This window comes from Lipotes vexillifer, unplaced genomic scaffold (assembly GCF_000442215.2).
Source record: "Lipotes vexillifer unplaced genomic scaffold, Lipotes_vexillifer_v1.1 scaffold1106, whole genome shotgun sequence".
NCBI lineage: Eukaryota > Metazoa > Chordata > Mammalia > Artiodactyla > Lipotidae > Lipotes > Lipotes vexillifer.
This window is the reverse complement of record NW_006776601.1, coordinates 607519-621788: the sequence shown is the minus strand read 5'-3', so window position 1 is coordinate 621788 and position 14270 is coordinate 607519. Positions and strand designations below refer to the sequence as shown.

The following is a 14270-nucleotide window of genomic DNA, read 5'->3' as shown; positions in this document are numbered from 1 at the left end:
CATGGCCGCTGAAGCCTGCGTGTCCGGAGCCTGTGCTCCGCAACAGGAGAGGCCACAACAGTGAGAGGCCCGCGTATACCAAAAAACAAACAAACAAACAAACAAACAAAACTGTTAACTTGTGAGAAAATGCAATCAAACACAAAAGTACTGGTGGTAATTATATAAAAATAATGACTTACCTTTACTTGCAGCATGGGTTGAAATTCCCTCACAGGCTTCAATGAAGAGTCATAAATAGAATTTCCAATTTTTACTGATTCCAGCAGTGGTACAGGGCGAAAGTCAGTGTGGTAGAGTTCAGCATTCAACCAGGAAGCCACAAGCTCCAAATTTGGGAGAGTAGCACTCATGCCAACAATCTGCACGGCATTAGACAGAGGACTGGCTAAATATGCCTGGCTGTGAAAAACAAATGAAAATGATGCTAAAAGACACACAGTACTAATTACAAATGGTGCTAACAATATTCTTGGTCGTGTCCTTTGGTATATACGTGCATAAATTTCTTTAGGGTATATACCTAGGAGTAAAATTGCTGGGTCTTATATTATCTTAATTTTATTAGATAACGTCCAACTGTTTTCCAAAGAGACTGTACCAGAGTTACACCCCTGCAATCCATGTGTGTTTTTTCCCCGTTTTATTGAGATATAATTGACACGCAGCACTGTATAAGTTTAAGGTGTACGGCATAATGATTTGACTTACATCATGAAAAGATTATCACAATAAGTTTTGGGAACATCCATTATCTCATATAGATACAACATTAAAAAAACAGAAAAAAGTTTTTTCCTTGTGATGAGAACTCTTAGGATTTACTGTCAATGACTTTTATATATAACATACAGCAGTGTTAATTATATTTATCATGTTGTACATTACATCCCTAGTACTTAGTTATCTTATAACAGGAAGTTTGTTCCTTTGTCTACATTCGTTCAGCTCCTTCTCTCCCCAACTCTGCCTCTGGTAACCCACAAATCTGATCTCTTTTTCTAAGAGTTTGTTCGTTTTTGAAGTATAATTGACCTACAACACTGTTAGTTTCTGTTACACAACACAGTGATTCAATATTTCTATACATTTCAAAATGATCAGCATAAGTCTTGTTACAATATGTCATCACACAAAGCTATTAGTTATTAACTATATTCCCCACATTGTACACTTCATATCCATGACTCATTTATTTTGCAACTGAAATTTATACCTCAATCTTCCTCACCTATTTCTTTCCTCCCCACAACCCCCAACCATGTTCTGTATTTTTAGATTCCACATGTAAGTGAAATCATAAAGTATTTGTCTTTCTCTGTCTCACTTATTTCACTTAATACCCTCTAAGTCCATCCATGTTGTTGCAAACGGCAGGATTTCCTTCTTTCGTATGGCTGAATAATATTCCATTGTATATAAATACACCATGTTTTCTTTATCCATTCATCTATTGATGGGCACTTGGTTGCTTCCATATCTTAGCTATTGTAAATAATGCTGCACTAAACCTAGGGGTGCACATCTTTTCCAAATTAGTGTTTTTGTTTTACTTCAGATAAATACCCAGGGGTAGAATTGCTGGATCATATGGCAATTTAATTTTTTGAGGAATCGCCATACTGTTTTCCATAGTGGCTGCAGCAATTATATTCCCACCGAAAGTGCACAAAGGTTCTCTTTTCTCCACATCCTTGCCCACACTTGTTATTTGCTATCTTTTTTGATAACAGCCATTCTGACAGGTGTGAGGTGATATCTCATTGTGGTTTTGATTTGTATTTCACTGATGATTAGCGATGTTGAGCATCTTTTCATATGCCTGTTGGCCATCTGTATGTCTTCTTTGGAAAAATGTCTATTCAGACCCTCTGCCCATTTCTTAATTGGATTTTTTTTAATGTTGAGTTATATGAATTCTTCATATATTTTAGATATTAACCCCTTACTGAATACATCATTTGCAAAAATCTTCTCCCACTCAGTATGCAGCCTTTTCATTTTGTTGAAAGTTTCCTTTGCTGTGCAGAAACCTTTTAGTTTGATATAGTCCCATTTGTTTATTTTTTACTTTTGTTTCCCTTGCCTGAGGAGACATATCCTAAAAATATTACTAAGAGCAACATCAAAGAGCATACTACCTATGCTTTCTTCTAGAAGCTTTATGGTTTCAGGTCTTGATTTAAATCTTTAATCCATTTTGAATTTATTTTTGTGCATGCTGTGAGACAGTAATCCAGTTTTACCAACACCATTTATTGAAAAGGCTGTCTTTTCACCATTGTTGTATATTCTTGCCTCCTTTGTCATAGATTAATTGCCCATAAAAGTGTGGGCTCATTTCTGGGCTTTCTAATCTGTTTCATTGATTTATGTGTCTGTTTTTATGCCAGTACCATACTGTTTTGATTACTGTAGCTTTGCACTATAATCTGAAGTCAGGGAGTGTGATGTCTCCAGCTTTGTTATTCTTTCTCCAGACTGTTTTGGCTATTCAGGGTCTTATGTGTTTCCATACAAATTTTAGAATTTTTCATTCTAGTTCTGTGAAAAATGCCATTGGTATTTTGGAAGGGATTGCACTAAATGTGTAACTTGCCTTGTGTAGTATGGTCATTTTAACAATATTTATTCTTCCAATCCATGAACACAGTATAGCTTTCCATCTGTTTGTGTTGTCTTCAATTTCTTTCATCAGTGTCTTATAGTTTTCTGAGTACAGGTCTTCTACCTCCTTAGTTAGACTTATTCCTAGGATTTTTTTTTTTATATATATTGGAGTATAGTTGATTTACAATGTTGTTTTAGTTTCAGGTATACAGCAAAGTGATTCAGTTATACATATACATTTATCTATTCTTTTTCAGATTCTTTTCCAGTATAGGTAATTACAGAGTATTGAGTAGAGTTCCCTGTGCTATACAGTACAGGCTTGTTAGTTCCCTATTTTATATATGGTAGTATGTATAGGTTAATCCCAATCTCCTAATTTATCACTTCCCCCCACATTTCCCCTATGGTAACCATAAGTTTGATTTCAAGATCTGTGAGTCTGTTTCTATTTTGTAAGTAAGTCCATTTATATCATTTTTTATTAGATTCCATATATAAGTGATATTATATGACACCTGTCTTTCTGTGTCTGACTTACTTCACTCCTTATGACAATCTCTAGGTCCATCCATGTTCATGCAAATGGCATTATTTTGTTCTTTTTTATGGCTGAGTAATACTCTATTGTATATATGTACCACATCTTCTTTATCCATTCCTCTGTTGATGGACATTTAGGTTGCTTCCATGCTACTGTAATTAGTGCTGCAGTGAACACTGGGGTGCATGTATCTTTTCAAATTATGGTTTTCTCCAGGTATATGGCCAGGAGTGGGATTGCTGCATCATATGATAGTTCTATTTTTAGTTTTTTAAGGACCCTCCGTACTGTTCACATAGAGGCTGTACCAATATACATTCCCACCAACAGTGTAGGAGGGTTCCCTTTTCTCCACACCCTCTCCAACATTTACAGTTTGTAGACTTTTTAATGATGGCGATTCTGTGTGAAGCGATACATCATTGTAGTTTTGATTTGCATTTCTCTAATAATTAGCAATGTTGAGTATCTTTTCATGTGTTTTTTGGCCATCTGTATTCTTCCTTGGAGAAATGTCGATTTAGATCTTCTGCTCATTTTTTATTGGGTTGTTTGTTTTTATGATATTGGGCTGCATGAGCTGTTTGTCTATTTTGGAGATTAAACCCATGTCGGTCACTTTGTTTGCAAATATTTTCTCCTATTCTATGAGTTGTCTTTTCATTTTGTTTATGGTTTCCTTTGCTATGCAAAAGCTTTTAAGTTTAATTAGGTCCCACCTGTTAATTTTTGTTTTCATTTTAATTACTCTGGGAGGTGAATCCAAAAAGATCTTGCTGCAATTTATGTCAAAGAGTGTTCTGCCAAAGAGTGTTTTCCCCTAGGAATTCTATAGCATCTGGTCTTACATTTAGGTCCTTAATCCATTTTGAGTTTATTTTTGTGTATGGTGTTATAGAGTATTCTAATTTCATTCTTTTACATGTAGCTGTCCAGTTTTCGCAGTGCCACTTATTAAAGAAACAGTCTTTTCTCCATTGTATACTCTTGCTGCCTTTGTCGTAGATTAATTGCCCATAGGTGCATGGGTTTATTTCTGAGCTTTCTATACTGTTCCATTGATCTATAAGTCTGTCTTTGTGCCAGTACCAAACTGTTTTGATTACAGTATGGTACTGGAACAAAGCTTTATAGTATACTCTGAAGTCAGGGAGCCTGATTCCTCCAGCTCCATTTTTCTTTCTCAAGATTGCTTTGCCTATACGGGGTCTTTTGTGTTTCCATACAAATTTTAAGATTTTTTTGCTCTAGGTCTGCAAAAAATGCCATTGGTAATTTGATAGGGATTGCATTGGTCTTCTACCTCCTTAGTTAGACTTATTCCTAGGATTTTTATTCTTTTTGATGCAATTATAAATAGGATTGTTTTCCTAATTTCTCTGATAATTCATGTCAGTATACAGAAATACAACAGATTTCTATATATTAATTTTGTATCCTACAACTTTACATAGTTCATTGATGAGTTCTAGTACTTTGGTGGTGTCTTTAGGATTTTCTATGTATAGTTATCATGTCACCTGCAAACAGTGGCAGATTTACTTCTTCCTTTCCAATTTGGATTCCTTTTATTTTTTTTTTTCTTGTCTGATTGCTGTGGCTAGGACTTCCTTACTGTTCCACATCTTTGTTACCACTTAGTATTGTCAATCTGTTAGGTATCTTGGACAGTGTGTGGTAAGAGCCCTTTGAAGAGGTAACTTACATTTCCTTGATTACTAATGAGATTAAGCACCATTTCATGTTTAGACACCATTTGGATACCCTCTTATAAATGTCTGTTCAAGTTCCTTACCCACTGATATATTAGATTGTATTTTTCCTCATTGTCTTGAAGAATTTTTTTTAATGTTCAGGATAATGACTTTCCTCTTTCATTAATTTTTGTTCTTGTCTTTATTATTTCTTTCCTCCCTCTCTCTGTGGCATTATTTTACTATTCTTTTTCTAAGTTCTAGAGATGAATAAGTCATTAATTTTCCAGTCTCTCATCTTTAATAATATACACACTGTATACTATCAATTTCCCTTTAAAAACAACTCTAGGGCTTCCCTGGTGGCACAGTGGTTGAGAGTCTGCCTGCCGATGCAGGGGACACGGGTTCATGCTCCAGTCTGGGAAGATCCCACATGCCGTGGAGCGACTAGGCCCGTGAGCCATGGCCACTAAGACTGCGCATCCGGAGCCTGTGCTCCGCAACGGGAGAGGCCACAACAGTGAGAGGCCCGTGTACCGCAAAAACAAACAAACAAACAAACAAACAAAAAACAACTCTAGCTGCATTTCACAATTTCATTAGGAGATATTTTTATTATACTTTCATTCCAAACTATCTTCCTGTTTTTACTGTGATTATTTTTTCCGCCCCAAAAGGGGTCAGAATTATTTATTAATTTCTAAATATGTGGGTATCTTTCAGTTATGTCTTTCTTATAGTTATTTCTAGCTTAATTCCACTGCTGTCAAAGAATATATTTTAAATGACTTAAATCCTTTAAATATGTTGTTTTATGGCCTAGCACATGATAGGGGGGTTTTTTTGGTAAATGTTTCATATGTAACTGAAAAGAATATATATACTGCTTTTATTTGGTAAATATTCTACATACACCCATTAGGTCAAATTTGCTAACTGTATTAGTCATATCTTCTATATCCCTACTAATTTGGAATATAGATGACTATCTGCATGTTTTCCCACATACTGCAAGAGATGTGTTAAAATCTCCCTAAACTGAAAGACAAGAGCTCCTAGATTGAAAGCAACTACTGAGTACCCAGAACAATGTTAGAAAATAGACCAACACCAAGACACATCAGTGAAATTTCACAATACTAAGGAAGAAAAGGATCTCTTAAAAACTCTCAGAGAAAAATTTTAAAATTTATACAGGGCTTCCCTGGTGGCCCAGTGGTTCAGAATCTGCCTGCCAATGCAGGCGACACAGGTTCGAGCCCTGGTCCAGGAAGATCCCACATGCCGGGGAGCAACTAAGCCCGTGCGCCACAACTACTGAGTCTGCACTCTAAAGCCCACAAGCCACAACTACTGAAGCCCGCACACCTAGAGCCCGTGCTCCCCAACAAGAGAAGCCACCGCAATGAGAAGCCCGCACACCGCACGTAAGAGTAGCCCCCGCTCACCACAACTAGAGAAAGCCCACGCGCAGCAACGAAGACCCAACGCAACCAAAAATAAATAAATAAATTTATAAAATTTATACAAAGGATGAAGGATTAGCATGGCACTGCATTTCTCAATAGTAATGAGAAAATGAAGTACTATGTTAAAAACTCTAAAAGTGTTTAAAATCTTGACGTTTGTACCTGGAAAATCTATGAAATAATTGTAAGGCATTTTCAGACATGCTAATTTTTGCAAAATTTATACCCATAATAGCCTGTACACTGAAATAAAGTGGAACTTCCTAGAAGATATCCCCACTAAAATAAGAAAGTGAATCAAGAGAAATACATATGATCACAAAAAAGGAGGGCTCTGACTCAAGCAAACAGCAATGGGAATGAATGATAATGATAAAAAGAGATCTCAAGATAACTGTTGTACAGCACATATATAGATTAACCACCTATCTAAATTGGAACAACTCAGGAGGCTTTAGGAGAAACTTCTTCAAGAAAACAAATTGGGCAGAATAACAAATGTACTGGAACATACTGGGTGGAGATTTATATAAGTGGGGAAGAGGCTAGAGATAAATCAATGATAAGTTCATAGAAAACCAACTCATCAAACAAAAGACATTTATTAATTTCAGAGAAAACAAAAAGTTATTTAGAAAGTAAAAATAATCATAATATACCACATGGCTCAGTTGACAACGACACTTATATAGTCATAATAGTGTAATATTGAATACTGAACTAAGCAAAATTAGAACATAAGTATATTTGAAGAATGGGAATATAATGAAAGGACAAAGAAGGACTAAGGGGCTGGAGGAGGAGATCAGGCGGAGTGAGTAAAGAATATAAAAAAGAGCTAGATCTTCATCTTCCATAGGAAAAAGTCAATATATAATGTGTAAAACTAAAAACTCAAGTAGCTATATTTAGAGATATCTGTGTAAACAGAATTTTTAAAAAGCTGTAAGAGGGGCTTCCCTGGTGGCACAGTTAAGAATCCGCCTGCCAATGCAGGGGACACGGGTTCAATATCTGGTCTGGGAAGATCCCACATGCCGCAGAGCAACTAAGCCCGTGCGCCACAACTACTGAGCCTGAGCTCTAGAGCCCACGTGCCACAGCTACTGAGCCCGAGTGACGCAACTACTGAGGCCCATGCACCTGGAGCCTGTGCTCTGCAACAGGAGAAGCCACTGCAATGAGAAGCCCGTGCACCGCAATGAAGAGTAGACCCCGCTCGCCGCAACTAGAGAAAGCCCGCACGCAGCAACAAAGACCCAACACAGCCAAAAATAAATAAATAAAATAAAAAATTTTTTAAAAAGAAAAAAAGCTGTAAGAGTTGAAAATAGTTACCTCTGGAAAGTAGAGGATACAGAAATGCTATTTTTCATAATTAGCCTTGACTACTTAAAAAGGATGTGTGTACAGATAACAAATACAAAAACTGGATTTTAAAAATTCTATCATAAAAGTGGTGAGCAGTCAGAAATTTAAGAATGTTTTCAAAATAATCTAAAATCACTCTTAGTCTTAAGTACTTCTTTTGGAACAATAATGAAATGCTGTACATGAGTTTGTTCTAAATAAGTACTACCCTCCTCTGATGTACTTAACTCCTAGTTATTATGCACTTTTGCAAACACATTCTCAACATTCTTTGGAATCTCAGGAACTTAGTTATTTCAGGTACTTACCAAGATGCTGATTTCTGAGTAATATAGGAAATCTTGGTCAGCAGAAGTTCCAGCAGATACCCTCGGGGAGAGTCCCCCAGCATATGCAATTCATCCACAACCACCATTCCTAAAGAGATTTTCCAGATACTAGTTTTTACAGAATTTCACAACTCCAAGAATTTTAAGACTCAATATCTTGTATCTTGTACCATAAATAACTGTCATATAATACACTGCACGTAATACAAATTTCTAACCATAAAACAAAAATCAGATTCCACATAGCAGACAATTCTTTTCCAAGATATTTCAAGTATAATAAGTGGTCTTACCACAATGTATTCTGGATCTAAAAATCAATGATTAGCTAACTCTGGTCTAACTCAAGAAAAACTTCATCGTGTTACTCAGACAATTCTTAAATGGCAACCTTGTAGAAATACATGTACAATGAAAATCAAGGACATCCACAACAATTATTCAGTGGGCTGACTTTTCTATGGGGAAAACAGCCAGGGCAACCATACTGATGTTAGCAAGTGCTTATAAAAACAGAATCAGATCAGGAAGAAATAAATGATTTTAAGGGGATGTTTTTGTTTGATTATGGTAGACTAATGACTCACCCTACTATAAAACATAAATATGATCATAACTCCCTCCTCCCCTACTTGGAGAATCAAACCAGTCTATGCACTTGGAATAATGCTCAAGAAGTAATGAAATTTGTATCAACAAATGCCTCCTTTAAACATTTTCATAATATCACAGTTTGCATGTGCACTAGTGTCCCCCGCACGAATCCCTCTACAAAAATAAAGACCTTTCAGACTATTTCCTAGTGGTACATGATGATCCTTTTCCTCATCAGTAAGCTATTTCCAAATCATATTGTATGATGACTTATTTCAGCATTCATTCATCCATCCAAAAAATATTTATTCTACCTAGTGTGCCAAGAACTGTGCTAGGTATAGTAGATATAACACTTAATCTGATATAACACAATCTGACAATTCTGATACAAACTGATGAATGTGATTTCTCTCTCCAAGCTTTATAGAGCGGAGCCTGTGTCTCATTAATCTTTGATTTTACTCCCCACCCCTACCCTACCCTAACTTTACCATTTAAGTTCACCAGGAAAACAATGAGTAGCTAACTGATATTCTTGCAGCTTCTATTGCTGCTATAACCATTCTCTTCCTGTTGCTACCTCTACATAGTGGGCTTTCCCAAGTGGTTGGAAAAGGAAAAAAAAAAGGATTAAGGTAGAAAAGTTCCAAGCTCAAATACAGTGCCAGTTTCTGTAGCTCCCTACCATTTGCCTGCTAAATGGTAGCCTCTGGGTCCAGGCCTAATCTAGATACCACAGTACCAGAATATGATAACGAATACATATATACACTAATTGCAGAGATGGCAGGTGCTTCCTTCTATTCCTGGTAAACTTTAGATAGGAAAGAAGCAATGAGAAATGACTTGAGGGTTCAAGGATACCCTCTATGCTTTGTAAAGTGCAAAAATACAAGGAAGTAGAGTCAATAACATCAGTAGGATGCAAAACTTTTTTTTTTTACAGGGTTCCTAACATTACAGATGCCAATTTTCACCTCCAGAAGTAGATGACAGACAATAGAATAAAACATAAGTCATACAGAAATCACAACAGCTTCACTCCATTCTATCAAAAATAGCAAGAGAAAGTATATACTTATTTTCTTATTTGCTTACCTAATAGATCCATCTTATTTTCCTCTATGAGGCGATTGATCAGACCATTGGCTCTCTCAATTGTACAGACAGCAATATCCAAAGAAGAGAAATGCCCTGTTGGAGAGGTACTGCCCATATAACCATCTACTTTTATTCCTACTTCCTGAAACAGACTCTAAATTGAGTAAAAAGGAAAAATACAGGGGAAAATATTTGAAATTCATGAATCTTAAACTGGTTCTTTCCCAAAACATAGACATAAGTATTCAAATACATTTCTCAGATTACTGTTAGTTATTCCTGGTCAGGGCACACTGGTTCTTTTTCGAATCATATACTAAAAATAAGAAGTTCAGAACTGACAAAACTCAGTACAGAGATTTTCTATTAAGACAGAGTCAAATAAAATGGCATACTTAATCAAATAAGTTCTAAGAGCTCTTTATAGAAATTAAAATTAGAGAAAAACTACCTTAAGCACTAACATTTTTAATCTAATAAACAAGCAAGAAACTCTTTCTTTAACACTAATGTAATATTTTCAGAAACAAATTTATACTTCGTGAGGAAAATATTCTCATTATCCCACTAAAGATTAGTTTTTTACATAACGGAAGAAAAGGTTTCAAAAGTCAAATGCAATGGGACTTTGATGTTAATTTTTTTAGTGTAACTTTTAACTAACATACCTTCTCAATAAAAAGGATCATTATTTTGTTACTTTGGTCTAAGTTGAAAGGATGTCACCATGTAGAGCCAGCTTTGTTGGCTATTTGACTTCTGAAATAACTGTTAAAAAGATTTATAGAACCACTGAATTTTAGAGCTGTTCATTCAATAAAATATTTCTGAGTGTTTACTAAGTTAACCCATAGTTAACCCCATAGTTTCATTTTACCAGTGAAAAAACTGAGGCCCAGCAGATTATGTATCTGGCCTGAAGACACAGGTAGTGACAAAACTGGGACTAGAACTCAGATTTTTTGTATTACACTGCAATAATCTTGGTATTCCAAAATCACATTTTTTCACTGCAGAAATCAGAATAAATTTATTCTATTTAATGAAATATTGTATTTGTAAAAATACCTTAAAGACCAGTGAGCGTCACACAAATGTATACTGTTGTCATTCATTTTTGCAGGAGAACAGGAGAAGAAAACACAGGTTTGGAGCTTTACATAAGCACCAATGGATCTTGTTCTTCATCCTCTAACGTTCCCAAATGGCCCTGAATCAGGATGGGATATGCTTCCTCAAACACACTTCCTTTCCATGCTTCAGTCTAGTCCTACTATTCACTTAAGAGGTTGATTCTTAATTTGCACTTTTATATGCTAATTAAAGTACTCTGCCTATTTCCTAAGGAAAAGTTTATACATTTTTACACAATTTTCACCGACTGCTCTTTGATTTAATGGCCCTTTCTCCTTTATGCAGTAATTTAAAAGTTTCCCCTCATAAATGGTCAACTTTTAAAGCTACATTGGGATGTAATAAAAGAAATTTTATCTTCCAATTGCTTTTATAATTCCATTTCAAATGAGTAAAGCCGAAGCTGCCAATAATAGGCCTTTTACAATTTCAAACTTAGTAAAAGAACATTACCTGGAAATAGTATTTCTTCTCTTTAGCCACAGAGACAAAGGGCAGAATAAATAGAGCTTTCTTCCGCGTTTCCAAGACCCGCTTCAAAATAAGTAGTTCAGCAACAAGAGTCTTCCCAGCACTCGTAGGAGCTAAAACAAGTTATTCGGCAAGGTTATCACAAAAAGAAGTAATATTTGATACACTGCATTAATAAATGTTTTAAATCATATCCAGTAACTAAATAGCCCAAGGCTAAACTATCATTAAGGCCCCAGCTAGCATTTGAAACCTTTATACACTGAAATGCCCCTCACTTTAAACCAGGTTTCTAAATACTCTCACAGTGAAAATAGAGACAAATAAATCTTTACATCAAATAAATGATGAATATTACTGAGTACCTAGCTTATACCTAAAGATCCTTTCCTTTAAGTACTGAACAGTTAAAAGCCCTGCTTTGGGGAAATAGATAAAAAGCTTTAATACACTGTGATAGGAGCTATGATAGAAGTTGAGGGAGAAGAGCTGTAAGGAAGTTTATGGAAACAGAACTTATGAGAGCAAAGAAGGCAAGAAGAAAGGAATGCCAAGGAGAAAAAAACAGCATGTGTAAAGGTCTAGAGGAAAGCCTGGTATGTTCAGATAATAGCAAGTAATTTAGTAAGCCTGAAGTATAAAGTACAAGTAGGGGAGTGAAAAAAGAGATATGAAAGTGCCACATGGAGAAGACTTTTATAATCCTACCATGTAAGGAATTTATCCTGAAAGCAATGCAAAGTGACTAGTGAGTTTTATGAAAAGGAATGACAAAATCATATTTATACTTTATAGAGATCACTTTTGGCTGCAGGAGCAAAGCAAGAACAGAAAGAAAAGATTAACTAGTTAGAGAACTATTGCATAATCGAGAAGATGATAGTAAACTAGGTAATGGACCTAAGAACAGAGAGTAGTAGCCAGAATCAAGACATTTGAGGTAACAGACACTACACTTGGTGATTAATTAATGTGAGTTGGTGAGCAGAGTTATGAATGACACCCAAGTTCTTGTTTAAGCAACTGAAACGGTCAGGCTATTCTACCACTGCCACCAACTGCCACTAGTTAGCATTAACTGAGTATTTCTTACACGCCAAAAACTTTTCTAAGCCCACACCCTGGCACTCATGCTCCCTGTGCGCGTAGGCACTCACTCCCTCCCTCCCTCTGCTTCTCTCTCTCAACTAATTTGCAAGGTTACACAGTCAGTAAACAGCCTGAACTTATATCTATTGACAGTTAACTCTCTAATTATTTTTGGCAGCCATAATGAAAATCTGGATGACTCACATTTCAGAGAAAACTGATACAAAGGACGTACATCTTACCAAGTGATTAGATTCTAAAGTCAGTATACTAAGCACAGACGGTTAAAAATTATGTAAGTCAAAGTTGCTCTTGAAAGCCCATATAAACCTTTCATAAAGTATATTACATAGGGTTTTGTATATACAATCCTGTATAAGCAGGTCAATTTATAAACATATAACGTAAAATGTTCACACACTGGAAAAGCAACTGAGATCAAGTGTGGGAAGAGCACATTTACATCTCATACTGCACACTCACTCTGGGACATATGTTTTTTTGTTGCTGTTTTTTTTTTTCTTTGCGGTGCGCGGGCCTCTCACTGTTGTGGCCTCTGCCGTGGCGGAGCACAGGCTCTGGACGCGCAGGCTCAGCGGCCATGGCTCACGGGCCCAGCTTCTCTGCGGCATGTGGGATCTTCCCGGACCGGGGCACAAACCCATGTCCCCTGCATCGGCAGGTGGACTCTCAACCAATGTGCCACCAGGGAATCTCTGGGACACATGTTTTTTGAGAGGAATGGTAGGCAGATAATTCTGTTTAAATTGTTGGGTTTTTGCCTTCCCCCACCCTACCACCTAATGGAATTTTCATAATTTAAGTATGCATATGATGAAACTCTGCTTTTCAAATATTTCAAGACTTTCTCTAGTTATAAAGCACTCTCTCACCCACCTTACCTCGATAGAGTGTCCTTTACATTAATAATGTCTTAAAAATAGTAGAAAAATTAACTTGCACAAATTTGAATACCTGAATAGACTAAATTCTTTCCTTCCAGGACTTGTCCAAGCAAAAGGCACTCTGCTTGCCATTCAAACATCTTTTTTACACCAAAACTGTGATATTTCTCCAGAACCGCTGTAGGAAGCCCCCAATTTGCCAATAGCAGCTTGTCTACTTTATCGTCAGGAAACGTCTGCTTGCATTTCCCTTTTAGGAAAAAAAAGAAAAAAAGGAAATAGTTGAATTTAGTTCTAACATAAGACTTCAGTAATTTGCTTTCCACTGTGTTTTGGGATTCCTATGTGTTGTAAAGAGGCTATTTAAAGTACATCCTGACATAAAACACACACAATATAAGGATCTGTAAGGAGTACTGGGCACTATTAGGAGTGAATTCCCTACAGGTGATTTGGCCTACTAGTAAGTTGTTTCTGTAAATAAATAAAGGTCGAAAAGACCCAGAAACCACTTGAAGATTACTACCAGACAGTCGCTGAATATGGACTGAAAGCTCTTCCACATCAATAGAAAGTGACGTGCCGCACCAGGTCCTAGTCACAAACTGAGAAAGAGGAGTAGAAGCCTAGCAGGCCGTGCAAACGCGCGAGCTCCGCGCGGTGAGGACACCTCCCGACGAGGGGCCCGGCTGAGCTGCCTACCTCGCCCGCTGCCCTCGGAGTGCCTGGGAGTACCTGCAGCTCTGGCCGGCGGGCGGCCGCGGTCCTTCAGGCTGCGTCTCAGGCCCGGGGGCGGGCTCAGCACCGGCCCCGAGAGGAGCAGGGGGCTGTCACTGCTGTCACCGCCACTTCCCGAAAAGAAGTCTGAGCCTGGTGCTGAACGTCGTCGTTTCCCACTCCAGCGCGTCAGATTCATCGCGAAATCTTCTCGGCCATTCAGGGAAAGGCACAGT

At 37.0% G+C, this 14270-nt stretch overlaps 1 protein-coding gene across 1 annotated transcript in view; it reads right to left on the bottom strand.

Moving 5' to 3' along the window:
- POLQ (DNA polymerase theta) overlaps window positions 1-14233 on the bottom strand; it is a 124653-nt gene extending 110420 nt beyond the window's left edge. The window contains 6 exon segments of the mRNA XM_007450507.1: window positions 183-402; window positions 8000-8108; window positions 9716-9872; window positions 11306-11436; window positions 13388-13567; window positions 14053-14233. Of these exon segments, the coding sequence (XP_007450569.1) occupies window positions 183-402; window positions 8000-8108; window positions 9716-9872; window positions 11306-11436; window positions 13388-13567; window positions 14053-14233 (978 nt within the window).
- Between the last annotated feature and the right edge of the window lie 37 nt (window positions 14234-14270).